The sequence below is a fragment of the Anopheles coustani genome, chromosome 2 (genome assembly GCF_943734705.1).
Source record: "Anopheles coustani chromosome 2, idAnoCousDA_361_x.2, whole genome shotgun sequence".
NCBI classification, from domain to species: domain Eukaryota; kingdom Metazoa; phylum Arthropoda; class Insecta; order Diptera; family Culicidae; genus Anopheles; species Anopheles coustani.
In genome coordinates, this window is record NC_071289.1 from 69,232,719 (window position 1) to 69,258,122 (window position 25,404).

A 25,404-nucleotide genomic window follows, 5' to 3' on the forward strand; every position below is an offset into this window, starting at 1 on the left:
ATTTTGATTATCCTCAGTACCATTGTAAAATTATAGTTGTTATTAAAACCATAGTGTTGCTTAAGTTATTACATCCGTGACAAATAATATTGTTTCAGTTTTAAAACATCGAATCATATCATTTAGCTTTTTTTTTGTTTTGGGGAACGTTACTGCGGGTGAAGAATTGCTGATTGGTGGTGATGATGATGAGTCCCACCTGTTACCGTCGGTGGTCAGTCGGTCTAAATACTATGGGGAGGAAACTAGAGATTCGAGGTTTTTATTCTATCAGCTGAAAAACATTTTTACAAAACACTATTCCCGAAGAGAAAGTTTTCACTCTCTTCATTTATTAATACTAATTTAAATTCTAAATTATGAACATAGTGATAACGTTTGCGAAGAATAAATCAAAGGCATGTGGGCATTTATTAAAGTAAATAGTAAGATATTTATTTTCGTTATGTTTGTTGATGCATTTTATACAATTGCTAGTTGAAAATAAGGAAATTAACGAAACAGGTACAGAAGAAGAAAAGATCTTTTGATGAAGGTTTTAGTAACCATATCCGTAAGGATATGCCCCATAACTGTAGGTGTATGGGTATCCTCCATATCCTCCATATCCTCCATATCCTCCATATCCGCCACCGTAGCCGTAGCCGCCATATCCTCCATATCCGCCACCGTAGCCGTAACCGCCATATCCTCCATATCCACCGTATCCGTAGCTGTACGATGGATAGTAGTGATGATAGCCGAATCCGAACGTTTCCGCCTTGTCCATGTCGTCCTTTTCTTCAGCACCCGTGGGCACTCCGGCAGCTTCGGCTTGCTCATTCACTGGCTGCGCCTCTTTGGGATCCACACTTCTTGCACTGCGTACCGGCGGAGGAGGAAGGTTGGCAAAGTTGGGTGCCATGAGGGCAGGAGCGCCAAACTGGGGAATGGGCTGGGGTTTGGGCTGCGGGGCGGCACTGGCCAGAGCCATCAAGGCGAGAAAACAAACGATCTACAGGGACGATCGACGAAGCGTGTTAAAGAAATGCCGATCTAAAGTTACAACTGGATAGTGTTCTTATTCCTACCTTCGACATGCTGCTTGCGGTACCCTTTTCTTCTGAACGACTTGGAAAGTTGTTTATGGCTGGAGCGCTGAACGAAAACTGATAATGGGATGGAATGGGAGAAATGGTTTTTATACCAAAAAGTCCAATTCTCACTGACGTCATCAGGTGTCGCCCGGTCCATTCTGCCGATGTCCGAAACTGGATTCGTGTAGTTATGATTAGCGGGGGCTGAGCTTTCCGTCGACTCACTCTTACGCGGCGGTTCTCGGTGAACAAATTGCCATCATAAATGTCATCAGAAGTCGTGAGAAATGCATACCATTTGTGACTCCTACCTAGATCAAGAATTTTTCTGAAACTATAAAATATATGCTGTAGTAACATCATAAATGATTCCAATCATCCTTACGAATAAACGGATTGAGAAATTTCTATCTTCCATGTATCCTGATCTAATTTATATAGAAAAAAACGTTATCCGAAATTTATCTGTTTCATAATCAAATATCTTTTTAGTTGTAAACAATTAAGCAAAAGCATCACGAAAGCTGCATGAAACGTACATTTTTATGAATTTAAAGATGCTTAAAAGACAATGAAAACTGATATATATGTTTCTATTTTAGTTAGTTAATTCGAAAGTAGTTTAAGCTATTTTTCTGGTGTTAACATGTAAGTCGAAATGTAGCGATGAAATCTTCATGGGTTTTATTGGTTATTTTACTTTTTACATGGTTTGAGTCATGCTGGTGGTACATCCCAGACCATAATTTTTGTCATCTGTACGCACTCATGCAGTTTGTCATAGTATCATAAATAAACTAAAATAAACTTAAGTTTTACTGATTGGTTTCAAAAGGTGTCACCATAAAAAAATCTTCTTTCTTTCATAAGTTAAAAATTGTAAGATAAAACATACGTTGGGGATGTCTAAAACAATTTAGTATTAAAAATGAGAAGGGTTCTTTATAAAATGAAAAATATGTTAGAGATCAGAAAAAGTTTTAATTTAACAAATACTGCCAGTGACTATCACCGTACTGTATCGATTGATATTTAATTAAAACAATAATTCTAGGTTTAATAGCTTATAATCAGAACATACACATGTAAATTAGTAAGTTCATGGTGGGTTTTCCACAAAAATAACAAAATAATCTTCTTGAATGCGTTTACTTTGACGCAAATCTCGGAGGCACGAGACATGGAATGCAAATTAGTTACCCAAAATACCAAGCCGTCCTGAGGGAAAGATGTAAACGGTGGCCCGATACCGGTTTTGAACTTCATACCGTTTACGGCGCGCCGTTGTCTATGGCGTCATGAATCAGAACTCGGCGAAGGTCCGATAATTATGACCAACGGGTCCATATAAAAGGAAACGCATTCGATGTAAGCACCATCAGTCTGCAAAACGAAACTTTCTCGTGAGATTGTGGAGCATAAATTGCGCTCAAAATATAGGAGAATGATCAAGGTAAACTCAGATTTGATAGTTTGTCTAAAACCAAACATGGGGTCACAATGAAAGCTTTTTTTCCAACAGATTATTTGCCTGGCTGCCTTTATTGCCGTTGTGGCTACGATGCCCAATGGATCCTCTCCGGTGAGCTCTCCTTCGCAGGAGCCAACGATTATGAAGCGAGCAGTTGATGCATCGGAAGGATTGAAGGTTGCTGAAAAAGAGCCCCCAGCAAAGGAAGCTACCGTGGAGGCGCAGGATGATATGGACAAGGCGGAAACGTTTGGCTTTGGCTACCACAAAGTCATTCATGTTCACGCACCGTACTATCCAGCTTACCATCACTACTATCCTCGGTATTACCCTAACCATTACTACGGGCACTACTGGTAAAGCACGGGCTATGAAAATTTACCGAGATTATTGTACATAGAGGAGTGAATAAAATAAATTGTATCAAAATTCCGACTCGTTCTTTTAAAATCATTTGATTATGAAAGATAGATTTGAATTTATTGTTGTGATTGTTGAAAGTCGGGCGTTTCACTAGTTCAGAATACGACAACTAAAGAAAATACAATTGTGAGATTAAAAGAATGTTTAACTTATTTTCATTTAAGCAAGAAAACCATTCTTATTTCAGTAAGATAACCAACTTCTGCTTCGTTATATTTTAAGGGGAATACTGTTTAATGGAACCTTTGTAAAAATAGTTCCCCATTCGTTCATGTCACACTTACTTCTCACACAACCTCAGCTTGCCGTTGAATGCAAAGTCCAAAACAGTTTAAAAAAACAAATAAGAGAAAAATGGGAGATATATATGCTGGTAATACTGGATGATACAAGAGCTGCTTTATTGCAAATAGTGAACAGCTTTACCCCTCGTATAAAACCACATTTTTCTTCAATGATTGTTGTTTCGGAATGGTGGGGTGGAGGAAGATACGGGTATTAGACTTATTGATATTTATCTGTATACATTTCTGTCAGTTGAAACTTATTAAGTAGCATCGAGCAAACTAAGACGAATATCTTTTTTTAACAAATAAATTTTGTAAATTATTCTTATTATTTTGTAAATTATCCAATTTAAACTTTATATTGATTAAAATATTTACGTGCGTAGAGATTTTCCTTAACAGGTTCACAGCTACAAAAAAAATACCTTACGTGTCTTAAAGAAATGAACAAAGATTGAGTAATGGTTTGGCTTTTCCTTGGATTTTTTTTTATTATCGCTGTGTGTTTGCTATTTAATAGATAACCATAAAACTAGTTCATGTAATTATATAACTAAGATACGAATAAATTCATGTATTGATTAAAGATATAGCTCTTATTGAGATATTTGTAGTGATGTAGAGAGTTGTTTATTTGATGCACACCACCAAGTTAGACACATTTTTAGTATCTTGTTTGGGTGGATGCAGAAGGTTCACTCCAGTGAAGGTGCTGATAAAATAGGCAAGGCAACAGGGAAAAACGGGATGAAATAATATTTTTTCACGCAACAAACAATTTTTTCTTCACAAAAAATCATTTAACGACTTTTAAAGCTACTTCTGGGTTGTAGAGGCTGTCTTACTTTAAGGCCTCGGACAAATTCCTTGAAATACGTGTTTCAAAACAAAAAAGTACAATTATACAGCGTATATAAGAAATTAAAATCTTATATAGCAAGTTAAATTTAATGAATTCAACGCAAGAAATATTAAAAATGCATAAGCTGTTGAAACTTACTTAGTTTAACAGCTCAATTACAAATACACTTCAAATAAAATTGCAAATACAAATTCAATTACATTTTACCAGCATGCATTTTTTAAATATTTAAACAACGCAATTTTTCAATGCTGATTTACGCTTCAAAAATTGGGGGAATTCCTTTCAATTAACACGCTGACGCAAACTAGATATGTAACGGCTACTCATCGTTTGTCACATTCCTGTAAACCTAGACCCAACCCCACGCGCAGTGAAATGATTTCGTTTATCCCGGTTTCTCCAAAAATCTGCGTAGATTGTAACCGAAATTTGTGACGTCATTTGACTGCGCATCAACCTATGAAATGGAGTTCGACATCGTCCAGGGGACAGTTTGGCCGATATAAAAGGTGTTCGAAGATTCGAAAGGTTTATCAGTTAGCGAAACGCACTCAAAACAGCACGTTCTCCCAGCATCTTCCATTCGAAACTCCGGCTTCGAGTTTAACGACAACATAATCATGTTCAAGGTAAAAATAAATTTGTTCATATGGCTTGTTAGAATAGCTCAATGATTCGATTATCACATCGTTTAGGTACTCTGCTTGTTTGCCATCGTGGCCGTCGTATCCGCTGGAATAAGTCACCCGGCTCATCCTTCCGCCCACCAACCGAGACTCGTGAAGCGCGAAGTGGCCATGGAGCCAGCCAAGGAAGCTGCGGTCGAGGGACAGGACGACATGGACAAGGCGGAAACGTTCGGTTTCGGCTATCACAAAGTGATCCATGTGTACCCGAGCTACTATCCGAGCTACTATGGGGGTTATCATGGCTATGGTTACCCGAGCTACTATCCAAATTACTACAACGGATACTATTATTAAAAAAGACTATAAAAATATAAAAAATATTTAACTTAAAACCCTGAACTACATGATTTTCAATGAAGTCTGCACTTGTTGGAAGAAAAGAAAGATCTTATTTGTTTAATTTTAAGCATAAGAGAGTACCGCCCGTTAAAATAGAAAATATAAATAATACTACTACATTTTTTCGTTTATCTCCGTGGAAAGTTTGTCTTCTCGTACAATGGAAGGTATGGTCTTGGTTGGGACTCGAATCTACGCCGTTGGAGAAGCGCCCCAACACTCGCGGTGCGATTTTCCATCCGGCATAACCACTCGGCTGACGCGAACCTGAAAAAAGGGGATAATTTGAAGAATACCGTCCCTCTTTTATATGCCAGAGGGTAGCGATAGGTTATAGAATTAATACAGTAAAGCTTAACGCAACTTGTTACAATCATAAAATAAAACCAACTATTACCATATATTATACCAACATAAAAAACGGTTTTGATTTCTTTAAATTGTCTTCATGTTCGGTATAACAACCCTTTTGAAACACGTCTTCTCTAAGGTTTATCCGAATTTTCTCGGTACGACTAGCCCGTGGTTGGTAAGTGCTTTCTTACTTCTTTCTTACTTTTTGCTTAGGGTTTTCGGGCATTCGCGAACATTCCAATGGTTTACGGGTGTTGTTTCCAGTCAAATTGTCGTACACCCTTGGCTGTTGCGAAGCCGAAAATTCTAGAAATGAAAAGATTCCGCCGGGAATGTTAAATAAAATAATGAATTCACTTTCACCGAATGAACCTGAAAGATGAGATGAATCTTCGAGCATATTCATGAAAAAGTGTGTATGATATAGAAAGTAAATAAATTTCGGCATATTATGTGGAATCGTGCTCATGTTTTTACATTCACTGCAACAGCCAAGTGAAATCTTATTTCCATCGTTTTATGTACTGTCCATGACGTCAAACATGGGATAACGGGAACGATGCGCAATTCGGCTGTATTGTGGATTTCCGCGTTCAGTGAGTTTGGTATAAATAGGAGTGATGCACAGGAATCTGATCAGCAGTCGATTTCGAGCGTAACGAGCCAGCAAACTTTTCAAGTGTGAAGTTTTTCACGTGTTCTTGACGCGCTTCATTTTGAATTCAGCAATGTTCAAGGTACATCAATATTTGCGCACTTATTTGCCAAAAAATGAGCGTCTGTCTAATTCCTTTTTTATCTTATCTTTAGCTTCTGTGCCTGTGTGCCATTGTGGTCGTTGTGGCCGGTAACCCACCGAGAGGCACAAATTGGCCAGCCTCCGGACCGGTTCCAGTGCGAAACATCGAGAAGCGGGAAATCCCAGGCCCATTCCATATCGAGCTAAATCGTGGCAACGAGAACGAGCCCATCCGGGCTATGGAGGGTCAGGATGATATGGATAAGGCCGAAACGTTCGGGTTCGGATACCATCACTACTATGCATATCCAAGATACTACTATCCGAGTTACTACTATAGCTATTATCCATACTACGGCTACTACTGGTAGATTAAGGGAAATGCAATGTAATAAAACGAAAAATAAAATTATTTATCCATAACTTTAAACATTAAAGAACGTTTTTGAAGACTGAAAAGAATCTTTAATTATAAACACATTTACACTCACACAGGAAAACAATTTCACAATCCTACGTAAATTATAAATGAATTCCATTTGATACGAAAGACTTCAATGCAAGCAAAGCGATGAACCTCTTGGATCATTCTCCACTGATTCATAACTTTTGTGTATCTAGAATAAATAATAAAACAAATATTTAATTTCTTGGAGTGGTGGCATAAAATGTAACAGAAACCACGTCATACACGTTTACTGGGCAGCCTATCCAGTCTACTACTATTACTATCCTGTGCCTTTCCTAATAACTTTTCCCGATGCATCACTCCATAATGAAAACTCAATGAAGAAATTCTGATTTTAAATAGTACCTAAATGACTGAAAAAAAATAGTACCTAAATGACGACATCGAAAAAGTACGATTGAGCTTAAAAAGTAAGTGATGGTGGTCGACTAAGGCTGGTGAAATGTACGTTAAAAGTATGTTTGATTTTTTTTTCAAATTTTATTTTCGGTTTCTTTGGTTTTAAAATTAACAGACCACAAAACAGTAACGTATTGTGGAAAAAATTTGGATAATAATTATTGAAAATATATATTTTAATTTCTACGTCAAACCCGGTCGTTCGACCTGAATAGAGACTAGCTGGGTTTTCTTCATCCTGGTTTCTCCAAATTTTACGATAGTCGATACCAATTTTTGACGTCAATAAGCGCTCCACTCTGGAACAGCAATCGGGATTTTGATCTCATGTGAAACATCGCACTCTCTAAAAGAATTCAGCTTTCGGTATAAAAGGCGTTCGGAAATTGGAATGGATCATCAGTTCGCGAAACACACTCTAAGCAGTACGTTCTCCCAGCGTCTTTCATTCGTAACTATTACTACGAGTCTTAACAACATCAAAACCATGTTTAAGGTAAAAATAAATGTGTTCATATGGTTTGACAGAAAAAGCTCAACGATTCGATTATCACATCGTTTAGGTACTCTGCTTGCTCGCCATCGTGGCCGTCGTGTCCGCTGGAATAAGCCGCCCGGCTCATCCTTCCGCCCACCAACCGAGACTCGTGAAGCGCGAAGTGGCCATGGAACCGGAGGAGCCAGCCAAGGAACCTGCGGTCGAGGGACAGGACGACATGGACAAGGCGGAAACGTTCGGTTTCGGTTATCGAAAAGTGTTCCATGTGTACCCGAGCTACTATCCGAGCTACTATGGGGGTTATCATGGCTATGGTTACCCGAGCTACTATCACGGCTACCACCACGGATACTATTATTAAAAAGAAATAAAATATATTTTAATTAATTCTTGAAAATACATGTGTTTACAAGGTGTATTTAACCCCTTCACAGTCCTGCCAAGTTGAGAAAATCACACACTGAAAATGTCACACTGTTTTTTTTTACAATTTTGTCTAGGTTCTGGTCTAGGATCGAGAAAAAATTATATTTTCCTACAAAATTTTGGAATTTATTGATTAAATGATGGTCAGTTTGCATATGCGTTATTTGTAGTTGTGATCAGCAATAATTTGCGATAATTAGCTACATTTTGGTTCAATTGCTTTGCTTAGTGTTAAATATATCAAAAAAAGTTTACAAACACGAAAGAACGTGTTTACGAAGCAGGTACTCTCGAAATAAACGACGCGCAACGAAAGTAGAAACAAAACGTGCGACAAAAAACTGCCCGAGCCAGGATCGGGCAAAGCAGTACAAATTCCATCCACTTGCCCGAGTCAGGCTCGGGCAAAACTGTGAAGGGGTTAAAAGAAAGAAAATGAAATCTAATTTTAGCACAGCCAGGACATAATTTAGTTGTTAAAAACAAAAGACTACTGGCATCTAGAAAAGCCGTAAAATATAAACTGTGTTTGGAAAACCAGTGTTTTTTCCACATGGGTCGATAAAATGGGAATAACTAGGTTGTTTGGTGAACAATTTATATGAGAAGTGAATAATTCGATGAAAGGATGATCATATAGTGTTCATGTTATATATGAATAAACATATGGAAACACCTACCAAAAACTAGGTTTGATTCAAATTCCGCATATTACATGAAATTCAACTCGTGAATAATATTATTTATAGTATTTTGATTTGATCGTTTGACATAAAACTTGTTGGAATTGTACCTCTTAAACGATGACATTAATGAATATTGAAAACAGTAGCGGTCCCAGAATGAGGTCATATGGGATACCAGACAAGTTACAAAATGTTTCAGAAAAGCATGACCTTTTTCAACCCAAATTTGAAGTTGCTACAGGTTTTAAATAAATTTATTACTAGATTCTAAATTTAAAGTGCTATCTTTGATACGTGTTCGTTGGAAAGTTCTATTTAATTATAATAAAATCTATTTAATTAAAAAAATTAAAAAATTATATCATCGGTATTAAATGGTGGGTCTCGCATTTGCATCATGAATTGGTATTTTCATGCGATCCCGGTTTTCACTACTGAATTTGCATGGCGTCACGGTGTTAATTGATGAGTTGTCCCTTTCTGGAAAGACGTTCGAAATTCCCAAACGCAATAGGTAAATATATTGCGTTTCAAAATAAACTCAATCGGTATACGCGCAGATTGCTCAAAACTCCTTTTTTGAATTCCTTAAATAATATACAACAGTTGGTATGTTCTATATCCAGAATTTGAGGTATACATAAGAATATAAGTACATAAGGTACATACAAGAACGATTTGGTTATGAGTGCTAGGTCACGTGAGAATGACTTGCACGAGTGACGTCATTCATGCTGTGGCTGACTTTTTGCAGCCCGTTGTTCTGCAACACCGGTATAAAAGGGTTCGCATCTCGTGCAGTAAGCCATCAGTCAACAATTTGGTGGCAAATGCGCATCTCCCGCAGCTGAAGCATCTCGAGCAAAACGATCATGTTTAAGGTACGTTGTCGGTGAGAAGAACTAACTTGAATAGTTGTATCCACGAGTGTACATTGAACTTCCTATCCAATAGGTTCTGTGTATGTTCGCCGTGCTCGTTGTGGTGGCAGTTGGAATGCCGCAGAATGGCGCGGAATGGCCAGCCCCAGGACCGATTCCCGTAGGAAGACTTGTTAAGCGGGACATTCCAATGGCATCTCAACCCGAGGCTGAGCAGCAGCAAGTCACAGGAAACGAACCGGTTGGAGCAGTAGAGGGTCAGGATGATATGGATAAGGCAGAGACGTTTGGATTCGGATATCATCACTACTACACATATCCCAGATACTACTATCCGAGGTACTACTACGGATACTATCCACGACACTACTATGGCTATTATTGGTAAATTTGATTGGAAGTAGATGAATTAAAATCAAATGGAGAAAAAAAAGGATTTTCTAATTGTCATATTTTCTGATGCAAGGTAAAGCATAATTTGATGTGAACAAAATAAAAAATATTCGGTATAATAAATGATCTTTTGTTATTTAAAAAAAAACTTGTGTTGTACAATTTTTGACAGTTGAACTAATTTTCATCTGGGGCTTAAATATAATAATTCATAATTAACCAACGGCATTTAATTATGGAAAACATCAGAATACTCATAAAATCTTGCGATATGTGGAAGGAAATGCAGAAGCATTTCACTTACGTGATCAAGTCCTACACAACACTTCTTACAAGTAAGTGAGCGATCAACCAAACCAAAGATTTTAATCCGATTTAAACTTCTTGTTTAATGGCACGTCATCCCTATTGGTTCTTGTCTTTTTTCTCCAAAGAGATACTTTGATCTACTGATAGACTGTATCGTATAGACCGATAGAATTTGATTTTATTATTTTTTCACATGTACAAAGATTTATATGGGTAAATGTATTTATATTTACCCTATAGTTGTTTGCTGTGCTGATAAGGTGATTTTTTCATACCGCATGACGGGCCTACAAGACGTTTTCCCTTTTAGTACGTGGATAGTCCGACTTCTCGTACAGGGGAGGGTGATTATTATTGCTAAAATAAGGTGATTAATATTGTAAAAATCTTTAGCTTCCATAAAGTGTAACTATATGTTTAATTTGAAACTCAATATAAACGTCATTAATTTTAACAGGCTGGAAATAAAATCTTACGATCGTATGACGTGTGAAGAAGAATTTCGAAGGTAACATATCCAGAATTTGACAGTCGTTTGCCGCCATGCTGGCAGGAGGCCTGACCCAATATATCCCGAGGCTAATCTGGCACGAACGAGCAGGCAATTAACATTCCCATTCGAATGTGAATAATCTGAACGGAAACAGAGAATCCATCAATTGACTCTTCTAAAATTAATCGAGGTAAAGCCCGATTTGCGTCGAAACAATGTACTTCATGTTGACGTCAAGCATCAGTTGACGCATCGTTCGGGGATTCGTAAAATATTTGCTGGCAGGGATAGAATAAATTCGGAGTATAAAAGCGGTTCAGTTCGATCAGTGCAGCATCATTCAAGCATAATAACCGATCGAACTAGAAGCAAGTCGTTTGGTATTCCTCTCTTCATCATAACACTAATTTTTTTCCAGTGTCAAGACACAATGATTAAGGTAAGCAAGAACTGCTTTAAAAATTAGCATATGTAAATGATTCCACTTGTTTTTTTTTTTTACCGATAGCTTTTGATTCTGTTTGCCGTTATTGCTGTGGCCTCTACGATGGGTAGTGAAAATGCACCCGGCCTGGAAGGACGCGAGGATGCACCGCAAGTGGCCAGTGTAAGCGATGATGCACAAACATTTTCGGGAACCACGGACACTCAGGAGGATATGGACAAGGCGGAGACGTTTGGCTTCGGGTATCGAAAGATCATTCACGTTTATCCGCACTACTACCCGAGATATTATTACGGTGGATATTACCCGCGGTATTACTACGGTCATTACGGTCACTACTGGTAAAAAAGTATTATATTTTTTGTGAAAAGTTTTTTTGTGAGAAGTTTGAGCTGCATCACATTTCAAAATGTTATCACAATGAAATTGATCAATAAAAAGTCCAATAAAACTTGGAGCAATTGCTTTACAGAGAAACGTTGTAAGAAATTAAATCCAAATACACTAATTCACATTATTTTTCGTCCAATTCAATGGAGTGCATTTGACACGACACTTAGGATCCGATATAAAATAAGAAACAATATATTTATCGATCCCACGACAGACGCTTCACGTATTTACCACTTGCACTAACACCGATGGAGATTTTGCAAAAAGAAAAATGTTTTTCTTAAATATGTGTTACTGGAACAATTATCGAAGATCACTTGATTTAACCACGAAAAGTACAGCTAATCAGTACGATGATCAACAAACTTGAACTTGCACATTCAAGTTTGGAAACGTACGTTCCCCTATGACTTTCATCAAAATGTTTAAAGCAATTCAACAAACAGTTTTTCAATAAATTATTGTCAATATTTAAGAAAATTGACTATTCTTTTCAAATTTTTAGGTTACTAACATCCTATAATTTGTTTGTCCTGTTTGAAAGTTGATAATAAAGAATTATTTGATTTTGCAATTGGTTTAGAACTCCTTCATGAACACTTGCTACCCTGACCATGGTTGGTGGAAAAATGATTATCATTTCCATGTCAGTTTTCTGAAATCGGAACAAATGCATACATCCATACATTCCTACACACAGGCAAAGTATCCCTACTGTCTAGAGTCCCAATAGGGATTGATGTATCCAGGTTACCAACACTGTTACGATTTTTGGAACCATTATTTGTTGGGTGGTGGATTTTGCCTATATACAAGACCAGTGGAATACATGATAACTATTCGTAACAATGTTGAGAAACAAATACTTCTTGACGAGCTTCATACATTCAAATATTCTTTAACCAAGCATAAGTGAACCAAATGAACGCCATTTTTTGGAGCATGTCTAGCCAAAAACGATTTAAATATTTTGTACTCCGCATAGATCTTAACATTGAAACTGATGTAATAATATACTTTTACAAGTATTATTATTTTTTTCAAACTTTTTACATACAATAAGTCATTTTTTTAATGTTCTTTCAGTTTGCGCTCATTATTAACATTTGTTGCCTTTGTGACATCGATTGCATACAGAAGGGATTGTCAGGAACATATTTCATAAAAAAAATAAAAACAAATGTGCGGTGTTACATTCGGCGGCAAGGCACACAAAACTGGAAATTTCGGTTTTTGGGACCAAAAGCTGCGATTGACGTCAATGTGGCCGTTTTTGCGCGATCAATACCTGGGAGAAAGCACCACAAGCACGGAGGAGTGGGGAGGAAAATATAAAACACCCAACGATACATAGCTGTGAGAGAAAACTCCCGCCAAATTAATGGCAAGCATGGTCCTCTGGCGAACCTTCCGCAAGCGTGCATCTCCTTGCTCCATCCTTATGCATCCGGTGTATCGACAAACGACGGAGATGGGATCGCCTGTGTCCGACCGAGGGCTCGACTCCCTGGAGTTGTTGTTGGTGCCGATTGAACTAAGCGATAGGTACCAATAAAGTTGGTATACTTTTTGAGTTATTTTTGCGGGATTCCTGGCATGGAACGGTCCTAAACTGGTTTAGTAACGCAAATCGGTACGTTCGGTCCGTGGGCCGGATCGCTGGTCGAAGAATTGGTATTAATTGTGTGGGGTACCGGGGAGGACTGGTGGGATTGGGAATTCTTGGTGTGAAAAAGGCCAATTCGGGAAGGTAGGCAGCGATCGCCTTTTTGAAATCGGTCCCGCCGTTTTGGCCTTCTGTGCTTAAGCAACAGCAATGGGAGATTTGGTAATAGCTGATGGACTGTTTCATACCGAACTTGATTGTTGAACAATGGCGACAATAAAGAAAAATATATAAATAAATAAATAAATAAATAAATAAATTACAACTGTTAAGGCGACTCATGTTATACTGATTTTTGAAGAGACCGTAAATTACCGTTTTTGTGCTACTGTACAAGTCTAATGAAATGATGAATTACGGAAAATAGTTCGAACAAAAGAAAAACGAGCTGAGCAGCAAATAAAAAAGTACGCAAAGTAGCAAATTATTGATGACTCAACTTTATTGAATAAAACATTAAAATTAAGATACGATTTAAAAACACAGTTTAAATCTACTCATATACGATTCACTGAACTGGTCACAGTCCTAGTTAGGTTTATATTTTTTCCCTCTTTCCCTCTACTCATATACGATTCACTGAACTGGTCACAGTCCTAGTTAGGTTTATATTTTTTCCCTCTTTTAACTGAGGTGAGTTGAAACCAAAACAAAATGGCTACCAAACTGGGTTAAATCAACATGAAGCAATTCTTCAGTTCTTTTTGATGGTGTTTCACAACAAATTTAATGAGTCATTTTTTTTACCGATATGGCAATGTACAAAAGGACTAACTTCAGCTTCAGAATTTTCTAATATGTATAGAATTAGATATTATATGTGAAATTCTTAAATAAATGTTTTTCAAATTGTTAATGTACATGTTTGTCCATGCCAAGTCACTTTTAATCTTGATTTTTCAACATATAACTATCTGCAATTATAATGTTAATCCGTCTCTTTTGTGAGTCCTGTGGTAATCTCTCTGTTTCAATAAATTTATGTGGATACAATTTTTTATGTTTTTTGTTGCTTCATTTTCGTAACAATCCCACAAATAATTTTTACTCAATATATGAAACTTGTTTTGATATCTGCAGTCGTCAAAAAATATCTATGCTCTGGCCATTATACTTGTAGAGATACAGTTCTTATTATATTAGCTTGAGCCGTTTTTTCTGTATGGAAAAGTTCGTTGGTTATTTCGTTATGTTGTGTTTTTTAAAACCACACCCAAAGGTGTTTCTTCCTACGTTTTATGCGCTGTTGTGGAAACAGCGTTGGTTTTCAAAACTTGGCTATACAGCATACACCGCGATCACATATTTTTAGGCTCCGAAACTGAGCTACAAAATTCGCCCGGCTCAGGCAAACAGAACCGAGTTGATGATCGCAACCCCTTCCAATGATATGGATTTGTTGGTACTGGTTGAAAAAAGGTTGTTTGAAAAACAAACGCATGCGTTTTCAATGGGTTATTGTGTTTTTGTTTTCCACCAAATGTAGAAGGAAGCCAAAATAATTAATTTTGGATCAAAGTGTAACAAAACGCTTCGGTACTGTTTTGTCAAACGTACCATTTGCGCAGTGCGCTTCATCGGGTTCGATTCGTCTTTTTACGATCCTCTATCAGTTCAACAATTCTTTGGGATCACATTTGAGAAGATGGTTTACTTCCGGGTAAGATGCTGCCGTCATACTGATGGTCAAAGTGTTTGCATGACAGGTTTTTCTATCCCATAGCGTCGCTTGTGCATGCTGATCTATCTACTTTGCGTTTGGTGCAGGGTGGGCCATCAGCAGCCACTCGAACAGCGACTGGTGGCAGCGGAGCCGGGCGATTCCACGGAACCGATTCCGGCCATCTACAACACGCCACCCCAGTCGCCGGTGAAAATTCTCCGCGAAACCGGTCCCATAACGGAGCAGGACAGCATGAAGGCACCGGACGATATGCAGCAGTCAGAATCGTACACCTACAGCTACTACCGGCCGTTGTACTATCCGGGTGTGTACTACTCGTACTATCCACGCTACCGCTGGTACCGTCCGTATTACTACTACAACTGGTGGTATTATTGAAAGGCCTTGCGTCGTCAAAAAATGAAACCCAAAGGAGTGTTTATTCAATCGATTCATTTCAGTGCACGTTCTGTTTCTTCCCTAATTGCACTTGATTTTAGTTTGATTTGTTCCGCTCTAGGTTCGGTTTCACCGCACGGAACACCATCATTATATTTGTGACGCCAAAGTCGAATTGGTTGTCACATTAGTTTTGCCAACAAAAAAAAAAAACATTTTTAACCTTACCGGAAAGTAGGTCTCACAAAAAAATTCTAGTTAATTCAAACTGAAGCATGCAAAAGGAAACCGGTTAAGGCAAAGCTAAAAAATCCGCGTGTTATAAGGCACAAACTATATGTGTAAAAAACCGGTCCATCAAAGTAGAACCACTGGAGCGTGAGTTTTGTAAAAGGGGTGTTACTAATAAAGAGGCACTGATGCAATTCTCTGGTGTTAATTTCCTGAACAAACGTCAGGGCGCGAACGGAACCTTCACCTCGAACCATCCCCTCGCATATACAGCGTCACGTCGGTTTCAAGGCCGTGGCATATTCTCTCCAAGCGTTCTACCATCGTTTGTTTTGTAGTAGGACAGTTCTTGTTTGTTGTTTTCGGAGGCTGGTTCAAGCGGAACCGGTCTTATGACTGCGATCGATCAATGGCGAGCAGCCGGCTTGTTTTGCCCCCTCGGCATTAAGATGTTCGGATGGCGAAATGGATACTCGTGGCGCGACAGCGTGTTACATAATTATGGAACCCCGGATTTATTCTGATGAGAAGTTATCACATTATGATCGATGAATGCTTATAAATAAATAAACCCAAGCAAGTGCGACCTTCCTGCGAGCGTAACCGGAAGCAGTTAATGAATTTTGATATCGGCATGCGACGAACATTCATCCTCGCCCGTGCTTCACGTGCAATCCAAAATAGTAAAAGGCCCCCAAAGAATTTCCGAACCATGCTTCCTGGCGCCACGCTAGTGGATCTGAAAGTTCGAAACTCAGTTTTCAGGCAGTGGATCATCGACATCGTCGAGCGAGAGGCTCGCTTTCGAGTTGGGTGCGGCGGTGGTCGTGCTGGTAGTAGATTCGGTCGTGTGGGAACTCACCGGCGACAGCGAACCGGACACCTTCAGGCTGCCGCTGTACGAGCTGGGTCGGGAGTCCTCGGACGAAGAAGACGACGAGTAGCTGCTCGAGTACGACTTGTAGGCTGGGTAGGACGAATGGGACGAGTAGGACGAGCTGTCCCAACCGGACGAACCGTGCGAGCTGGACTGGCCGGCGTGTTTGGCGAAAAGCAGCAGCTTTCCGGCGCCGGCACCGACCACGGCACCCTTCACCACCAGCGCACCGATGCCGGCCAACCCGGCCAGGCCGGTCAGTAAGACTGTGGAGGATGGGATGGATAAGAGCACGAGGTTAGCGCTTGAACTCCAGATAGATTTAGGCGGTTCGTACCAATCTTCGGATCAAAGAAGGCCGATTCGGCCGTCTCCAGATCGTTGGTGTCTTCCTCCTGCGTCAGCTGCTCACTCCACACCAGACCAACGATCAGCACAAACAACAGGGCACTACTCGGCTGGAACTGCTTCATTTTGGCAACACACCGATGCAAACAGATGCGTAATATCCTAGAACAAACTTTGCCCGGCGGCTCACTCCACTGTAAAAAATCTCTACACTCGGTTGACAGAACACACCACAAATCACACCACCTGTTGTTGCTGCTGTTGTGCTGCCGACTGATCCGAGTAGGCCACCAATGAAGGCTTTTATACGGCGCATCTTATCGTCGCCCCTCCTTTGGGCCGGCACCCCGACGGGTCCTTCAGTCTGGACAGATTGACACACTGTTCGAGTACCGGCGGGGGCCCACCGTGAAGCATCGATTTTCGGCGTTCCGAGACCGCGACCGAAAACATCCCTTCCCTCGTAGCGCGTGGCCGAGCTTAAGCGATCTTTAAATTGGGCTCCACGTAAATGCGAATCCATTTCCCGGTTTTTCGGGGTGGCACCGGCACCGTTTGGGCACCAGCTGTTGGTCCCGAGGACGACTTCATAATGAGTGGAGCTTTATCCGGCGCTGTGAATCACTAATTTCCATTAGCTGAAGAGAGTCCGGTGGACAACAACAAGAGCTCCAGTTTTTAGCACCGTATTCGGTGTGGCAACCCAAAATAATTTCAGCCAAAAAACACACACACGACAAATCCTCTGTTGTATCATCGGCAAAGTCAATGTTTCCTCGTCGTCGCGACCAGGTGTCGAAGGAAAAAGCTGTCGCCAATTAACATTATGCTGATGAACCCGGTTCGTGGCTCCGCCTTAAACCGCGGGCAAGACCTTGATCTGAAGCATATCGTGACCTTCACACGAACTGATCGAAGTTCTCGCCGGGGCTCAATGCCCTCTTTCTCCGTCTGACTGCGGCACACGTGGGCACTTTGGGGCTGGTGAGTGTCGGTTGCCAAATTATCTTCCCCTCTCCCCCGAGTCGAAATGACGTATTTGTTCTGTGAAGAGGGCCGGTTTAGCAACAGTTTGCAGAAGGATGCTTAACCTGAATCGCGGTGATGCAACGGTGGTGCGAGCGCAGAGAATCTCCAGAAGGCTCGCTCGATGAATGGGTTAATTGCCGTGGGGCCCTCAAGTGCACGCTGCATTCGAGAGGCTCTTCGGAGGCAAAGGGAGGCTGCACGGTTTGTCCGCGTCCTAACACGGATTCGAATGGGTGGGGTGCATGTGTACCGCTGGTACGCACAATTTAGCGCCGTTGTCGTCGTTGACGGTGCAGAGGTCAGGCTGCAACGAAATCGAATTTGCGATTGAAGGATGCAGATAACTTTGCCGTTAATTGTTGGCCGAATAAACGGTTCGATAATTATAGTGTACTTCCCATGATTGGCAGCTCGATGCAATGGGAGAGGTCAGCGTTTGGAAAAAACGAAAAATAAAATTCGCTCGCCTTAACTCCCGAACGATGGTCTCCATCACTTCGATCAAAAAATGTTCCGATGACCGATCGCTGGTGGTTTGAAGATGACACAAACGATGCATGTCGGATAGGGGGAGGTTAAAAAAATAGAAGTAGACAAACCGGTCACGTTTGGGAAAGCCCCTAGTTTCGCGATCCGGTTTTTCTTGTAGGGGATGCGATATTGCGTGCCACTTGTGGTAACATTAAACGCCTTTATATTGAATCTGTCTGTGGTGTCTTTGTGCAAAAAAATTCTGCTCTACCTAATTAACGTTGGTTGTATATTTTTAGACAACTTATGACAACAGAAAAAATGCAGAGCTGACATTTTACAATAATTTTTCATCTTGCACCTAGCTCATTTCGCAACCGAAAGAGAAAACTGCTTAGGACTTGAAACGCATAATTTATTCACCCAGTTTATCGGCCCGCTTCACTCGCCCTTGGGTCACTGCCCTCGCTGGGGAACCTTTTCAGTGTGTCAATGCATTCAGAGGGCCTCCACGCGACAGTTAAGGGCCCAATTGACCTTCGCTCCGCACAGGGTCACCTTTCAGGTGTAGGTTCAGGCTTCGGAGGGCGAAACGGTTGGAACAAGATGATCCACCTGAAGGAGTAAATGAAAGATAACCGGATACCACCAGACTTCGGGGTGGGATGTTCATTTGCATACGATCGAGCGCGATCCGATGGCGGTTTATTATATTTAATATCGAACGTTTCATCCACGTAAAAAACACCAAGTGATCCTATGCCAAACTAAAATTTTTTAGCTTTACAAGATTTTATAGATTTCAAACAAAATCACTTTTTGAGTAATTTTTTTTATTCAATTTACTTTTGCTAATAAATGGTATGGTTTGAGCAGCTTAGCAACTCATTACAAAAATAATAATAACTGAAATAATGACACTATAATAACTCCGCACATTATCAGATGAGAAAATGGTAACTTCCAATGACAATCATAGCCTTCACATTTTGATTTGATTTGTTCAAAGGACTATTATTGAACTAAAAATAAGTATTTATATCTTAGTTGAAGTAGTAATTAAGAAAAAAATCACAAACTGAACACAATTTACTTTAATTAGTGCTAGACGTCCAAAACTGCGAACATTAAAATCATGGTAAAGGATAAATACAAACATTTTGCACATTTAGACAATCAATGCGTTACTCGCAAATGCCGTACTTGTATGGGGAACTCTAATAGCTTCCCAGAATGTTAGAGCTCGTTCAGGCCCAGACACATTTAATTTTTCTAACAATTATGGAGCGTCAATCTCGTTATTCAATACTTTGGCTACGATCGTTGTTTTGCAATATTTTGGTTGTGGGAAAGAGACTTTAAACCTAATATCGAACAACGAACACGATAACATATTTGTGAAATATGTAAGGGGTTCTATGAACCATAACCTACGACACTTAAACAGAATTAGCATAGACGCATCTGCATGCAAGTTTGAAGGTTATTAAGTGAATACGTTGAATACGAAAACCAAAATTTGGCAGTCATTTAAATAATTTCCGGTCTCCCCCGCAAGGCGATCTTGACTTTGAAGATCAAAGTTTTCACCTTTTCTAAAAACTGTTTCATGGTTTTATGTCACCACACAACGTCCTCTAAAGATTTTTTTAGAGAGAGCACATTTTTTGTTGGTAGAATTTAACCTAGAATTAAATGGTCGAATTGGAATTCATCGTAAATCCATCATCGGTAAGAAAAAAGCAATCCGATTCTAACGAACCGCGCTCACCTTCGCGACTGTTTGCTGTATGTTTTCCATTTTTTTGCGCCATTCGTTTACCTTTAAATCTAATTCGTACGACAAATTACGCTCCTTCCGAACTGTGTAAACGTTCAACGCGAGATAAATACAGGAAAACACACCCCATTTTTTTCAGAGGAGCGCACGCAGCGTGCTGGCAATTACCACTTTGATCGAATCAATCGAGTCCGTTACAAGCATGTCAGCACGTGGCGTTCGGCCAAGGGTTCGGTTTATTAGCAGAGCCGATTCACACTCCGTCAGTCGCTCAGGTGCCGTTCCCAGCTGATGGCGCTGGTGCGCGGTCGATCGCCATAAGTGTGCAAACCGTGGAATGGAACCCTGCCAGCAACACATTGTTGCAGTAGTATGCCAACTCGGTAGGAAAAGTTAATTTTAAATAATCCATTTTTACATTTCATCAACAATTTTGGCAACACGTAAGACGGAGCAGGCAAAGGAAGAAATCAAGAAAAAAGTTTTAATAGCGCGGAATATCGGTGATTCTGCGGTGACTTGAACGACCTTTCAAAACGTTCTATTCTTTCAAGCGACGAACCTGGCAACCGATTGGCAGGAGCCATTCGTGGGATTTTAGCACCTTCCAACGAGAACTAAACCCCCGAAAATGCCATTTGACGTCAAAGGAACGAAATATATGACACCGAGCTTAAGAATGTTGAGTTGGGGCTTAAGAGTTTTGCAACATCGCAACGGGGGACTGGCAGCAGCGTGGGCTGGAAAACCCGCTTTAGACAGCGACACTGCGGAGACGTGGTTACGTGGTAGAATGCACTGCTTCGCATGCGTTCGCGCCTCACAAACCTTCGCGTGTGCGCAAAGTGCATGTCGTGCTGTTGGAATGTTGCAGTTCACCTTTGTCCCCCTCACTCTCGCGCAGTAGCGGCGCGCAGGCTTAGTAAAGTGGGGAGGTTTTGGCACTATATGGCCCACTGGGGGTTGCTTGCCGTTTGGTCGGTGTTCACCGCTGCAGGCTTTATATTTGTATTTTTATTTTTCCACTGGCCGACACACGAATGCCGGGTGAATTCGTGAAACACACAATGACACATTCGTGCCTCCCTTCTCCCACTACGTGGCGCGTTCCGCTTACCCCGCGCCCAGTCAAGGTCGACCCGTCGACGGCGCGGGTTCCCTTTCTCGCACCAATCATCTGGTTTTGTTCGTGGTGGTCGTACGGACGGAAAGTGAAGTCGCGCGCGATTTTTGCAGCGACGGTCCGTTGGCGTTGTTAGTTCTGTTTGGTCCGGCCTGCGCGACAGTCGTAGAGCCTCGTCGAGAGGGAGAGCTAGTGCAAGGATATTAGGTCTGGCCAAGAACGCATTCGGTGCCGCGTGCCAATTGATCTTTCGCTCGCTCTTGCAGTGCCATTGGTGGTTGTGTTTGTGTGTTTGGGTGTGAAATATTGCCAATTTGTGAAGAGATTCGACCGAAAAAGGTCTGTTAAATAATATTCTTCATTCTGCAAACATCAACCGTGCCACAAACATGTGTTCTGTGAGTGTTTACTTTTGGAATTTGCTCTCCGACGTGATGTGATGTGAACGGTGAAAATGATTTCCTTTCCCCACTGCTTGTATCTGTTTTTTTGTTTCATGTTCACGCCGTCGATGCTGCAACGGATCGTACGACCCCGATTGCGCACGCATAGACTGTGATCGCGATGGTGGACGGGCTGCGACGGGCGAATGCGACCCAATCGCCGCTCGGCGAAGCCTTGCTCGGCTTTCCCAACCGTGACCTTTCCGCTGGCGCCACCGACGCGATCGATGACGACCCGAGCAGCGTGGATATGATGGTGAAAAAGTTTTGTGAGTTTTCCACCAGGCAACCGGAGCAAGCAACTGTGTGACTGACCGCACGCATACCCTCTCCATTCCAGTTCGTGGCGCTGGTGTTCTTCCTGTATCTGGTGCAGATCGTTAAGTTCCTGACGCTTCCGCTGCGCGAACGGCTCGAGCAGCAGGAGGAAGTGCAGCGCATCAAGCGCGTCTGCATGATCCTCGTCAAGGTCCTCCTGTCCGGGGCGGGCAGCTGAGGAGGGGAGGAGGAAAGAGCGCTGCAACCAACTCGTACCAACCTTTGCGCGCGTGTCGAGATATACTTTTTCTTCATACTTTAACCCAAACCGGTCGAACTTTGAACCGTTTCACGACGCTTCGAGTTAATCGCGGATCGTGCGGCTTTTCTCCTTCCGGCTGACGAAGCTTTTTATGATGCAATTTCCAAGTGCAACACACACACACACATCCTACGTACGAGCCGGACATGAAAGGCGGACGCCATCGCGGCGTTAGCGGGACCGCTTGCTTTTTTTTTATTTACTTTGCTGACCCATAACACGTCGCGGCACGTGAATTGATTTGAAAGTGACAATTTTGATACATCGCCGGTTTGATTGCGTGCCACTCGTGTTGGGTTTTCATTTTTTTTTATTGCTTCACTATTTGCTGCCACTTCCTACCCTTTTGCACTGCTGTGATTACGAAAGCAAACGCGCGCTTCTATTTTTATGAGCACCGTTTTTCTGTACCAAAACCACCGAAAATGAAACGAAACAGTGGTAACGGCGAGTTCGATCGATCGTGAGCGGTTTGTGATGGGTAAAACTAACTAAAACCCACCGACGTATGGAGTGGCCGATGGTGTATCGAGCATGGAGACCCCCACCGTGTGGGAAAGAGAGCGCACAAGTGACCGATTAGGATTGTGAATCGAAAGGAGTGGGCAAGATAAAAAAAAAACTGTATCCATAACTAGGCGCACGCATCGGCCCCAAGTCGTACAGGAATGTTTCTTGTTTGTTTCGTGTTTATTACGAAACGACAGTGAAATGAAACGATAGCATAAAATCATTATGAAATGTAAATACCGCACCCGCGAAGTAGATGTTGCCTCGACCGAGCAGCCCCAAGAACAACCAGCTTAGGACCGTTCGGGGGCAGCATGGACGGTGTTACGGTGCGTTAGCAGCGATCGATGTTTCTAAATCGTTTGCCGTCCGCGGATCGAGGGGCCTTTTTCAAATAGAAAGGCGCCTCGTTGCTGATCTCACACTTATCCATGGCGAGCAGCTCGTTGTAGAGAGGGTGCCCTGGCGAACCGGTTCTGGCCGCTGCAGCACATGCGCCATCACCACCAACCGGTTCTGGAAGGCTGCAGCTTTCCACAACGCGCCAGGCTGATCGACAGGAAGTTTGGCATTGAAATGCGATCATCCTTGCCCACGGGCGCCAGAAGACACAACGACATGAAAGACACGACAAAAGGGCATTAACATGGCGAAAAAGAGACGGTAACTTCAAGGGTGGGTGTTGGTGCATTGTGTATGTGGAAGGAAAAATGCATCCACCGGGCCGGAATTAGTATTAGTATGCGAAAGGGGACAGGTGTGTGCATATGCAACGTGCATCACGAGAGGGTAATAAAAGTCAGTCATTAGGAACTCGTTATGATGTAGAAACGGTTCGAATAAACACCACATTTAACTGTGTGATTTGTATAAAACATATTTTATGGCTTCATTGCATTATAGAGACACCGAAATTGAACATGAAAAAAAAGAAACATCAACATCAGCAAAGTTTGGAAAGAATTTGAGAAATTAACTGTGGAAAATCAGTGAACATAGAAAAGCAATATGATTTCATTAACAATTTGGATAGTGAAGCTAGTTAAAGACCAAGCGATAATAAGTTCAAATTTCCATTAAATATCAATTGAACAGACATCGTAAAAATCTTTTTTTTTTTTTGACGTAAAACCCATTAACGTTTGCATTAAAAAAATAGACAAATTTTCATCGGCGATAAGAAAAAAGTTAACCGAGCTAATTGAATGAAATACATTTTTTTTGGAAAGTTACATCTTTTAAGTACTTTCAAAAAATATTCCGACGACCAGTAAAGCGACCTGACGATCCTTGGCCGAAATTTTAGTCATTGCCGACAAAACCAATGTCTTCACTTCTGGCTTTCAGCCACGATACGGCCTTCTGTGGGAGTTAAGGGGCCCCAAAACATTAGAAATATACTGTAAAAAGCTTTAAAAGCAACATAAACAATCAGGGTTTTTTCCACTTTAAATAAACTACAACATCCATGATGGTCATGTAGTCCGCGATAGTCTGGATGTTCCAAGTTTGTTTAATGTTTTGGCCATGGCGGAGTCAATTTTGAATGATACAGTTTTCAAACATGTTCTGAATTTAAAAGAAATGCTACTCTTTATTTTGCTTTTAACAGAAAGTTGCTTGCGTTTTCCGTTTTTGAAAGAAAAGTCGTTTGAATTTGTCTATTTTTTTAATGCAAACGTTACTAAAATCCACTGCAGTACAAAGCTTTTCACATGTTAAAATAGGTTATTTTTGTATGCATCGGTTATCCATTTTTTTGCCACACAGCTCTAACAACTATCCAATCTCAGTACTACCATTAAATATTGCTGTACGAATTTACCTCTTTCAGATTTGATTACCTGCAGTCATAGGTGGATCATAGGGTAAGCAAACTAAGTAGCGTTCAAGGGTCCAGATTTTTTGGCCCATATTTTGTTAAATTGTTTTACTAAATGATGTATTTGTGATGAGTTTTACTTCTGAATGAAAGAAAATGAAGCATATGAAAATGTGGGAACAATCCAACTTATCTAAGTTTTGTTATGTAAAGTGTAACAGTAAAAGATGTTGTTAAAGAAGAGGAAAATTCTAATAATAGTTTGAAGTAAAATGGAAATTTATTAGCAAAAGTAATGTCCTGCATATTTTCAAAAATAGTAATTTAGCTGAATAGAGTTATTACTTTTTTCCTTTTTCAAACATTATCCGATAGTCAAATTGAATTTTCAAAATTTGTAAAATTCAATTGTTTGATTTCAAAAATTTGTAATTAAAAAGTAACAAATTTAATTGCTTGTCACATTGAGTCAAAGAAAATGACATTCGTGAAAAATGATTCTCTTGGAAAGTTATGGATGGTTTCGCATGAAATAAAGCATCAGGCTTTTGGCAAGGAAAAATGGAATGAAAAATATGTAGCTTCATCTAAATTAATATTTTAAAAATTTTGATAAAAAATTGATTTACCGAATGTGTTGAATGTTTTTGGGGCATTACATTTAAAGCTATATGCGGCACGTAGAACGCTTACCCCGCTCTAACTGCAGTTCGTAATAAATTAGATACGCAATTTCGTTTGATTTTTTCCTGTCCACGTGTTTTGTTGTTCAATAATTAATTTGTGATAATTTATTTAATTAATTTCTTTTTATTCCACACAATGT

At 40.6% G+C, this 25,404-nt stretch overlaps 9 protein-coding genes across 9 annotated transcripts; 7 read left to right on the forward strand and 2 right to left on the reverse strand.

Moving 5' to 3' along the window:
• Positions 1–538: 538 nt before the first annotated feature.
• Positions 539–973, reverse strand: LOC131264897 (uncharacterized). The gene has a single exon (XM_058267162.1). The coding sequence runs from the start codon at positions 971–973 to the stop codon at positions 539–541; it is 435 nt and encodes a 144-aa protein (XP_058123145.1).
• Positions 974–2,520: 1,547 nt separating this feature from the next.
• On the forward strand, positions 2,521–2,907 carry LOC131264898 (uncharacterized). The gene is made up of 2 exons (XM_058267163.1): positions 2,521–2,529; positions 2,599–2,907. The coding sequence occupies exons 1-2, from the start codon at positions 2,521–2,523 to the stop codon at positions 2,905–2,907; spliced, it is 318 nt and encodes a 105-aa protein (XP_058123146.1).
• A 1,835-nt stretch (positions 2,908–4,742) lies between these two features.
• On the forward strand, positions 4,743–5,105 carry LOC131264899 (uncharacterized). The gene is made up of 2 exons (XM_058267164.1): positions 4,743–4,751; positions 4,818–5,105. Exons 1-2 carry the CDS (start codon positions 4,743–4,745, stop codon positions 5,103–5,105), a joined length of 297 nt encoding a protein of 98 aa, XP_058123147.1.
• Positions 5,106–6,232: 1,127 nt separating this feature from the next.
• On the forward strand, positions 6,233–6,614 carry LOC131265951 (uncharacterized). The gene is made up of 2 exons (XM_058268266.1): positions 6,233–6,241; positions 6,315–6,614. The coding sequence occupies exons 1-2, from the start codon at positions 6,233–6,235 to the stop codon at positions 6,612–6,614; spliced, it is 309 nt and encodes a 102-aa protein (XP_058124249.1).
• Positions 6,615–7,598: 984 nt separating this feature from the next.
• Positions 7,599–7,971, forward strand: LOC131264900 (uncharacterized). Its single transcript, XM_058267165.1, has 2 exons — positions 7,599–7,607; positions 7,675–7,971. Exons 1-2 carry the CDS (start codon positions 7,599–7,601, stop codon positions 7,969–7,971), a joined length of 306 nt encoding a protein of 101 aa, XP_058123148.1.
• A 1,623-nt stretch (positions 7,972–9,594) lies between these two features.
• Positions 9,595–9,991, forward strand: LOC131265651 (uncharacterized). The gene is made up of 2 exons (XM_058267937.1): positions 9,595–9,603; positions 9,677–9,991. The coding sequence occupies exons 1-2, from the start codon at positions 9,595–9,597 to the stop codon at positions 9,989–9,991; spliced, it is 324 nt and encodes a 107-aa protein (XP_058123920.1).
• Positions 9,992–11,228: 1,237 nt separating this feature from the next.
• LOC131264901 (cuticle protein 14-like) lies at positions 11,229–11,588 on the forward strand. Its single transcript, XM_058267166.1, has 2 exons — positions 11,229–11,237; positions 11,307–11,588. Exons 1-2 carry the CDS (start codon positions 11,229–11,231, stop codon positions 11,586–11,588), a joined length of 291 nt encoding a protein of 96 aa, XP_058123149.1.
• A 3,359-nt stretch (positions 11,589–14,947) lies between these two features.
• Positions 14,948–15,364, forward strand: LOC131264902 (uncharacterized). Its single transcript, XM_058267167.1, has 2 exons — positions 14,948–14,962; positions 15,026–15,364. Exons 1-2 carry the CDS (start codon positions 14,948–14,950, stop codon positions 15,362–15,364), a joined length of 354 nt encoding a protein of 117 aa, XP_058123150.1.
• A 985-nt stretch (positions 15,365–16,349) lies between these two features.
• LOC131266313 (uncharacterized protein DDB_G0271670-like) lies at positions 16,350–16,945 on the reverse strand. Its single transcript, XM_058268771.1, has 2 exons — positions 16,810–16,945; positions 16,350–16,738 (listed from the first exon to the last, which is right to left on the reverse strand). The coding sequence occupies exons 1-2, from the start codon at positions 16,943–16,945 to the stop codon at positions 16,350–16,352; spliced, it is 525 nt and encodes a 174-aa protein (XP_058124754.1).
• Between the last annotated feature and the right edge of the window lie 8,459 nt (positions 16,946–25,404).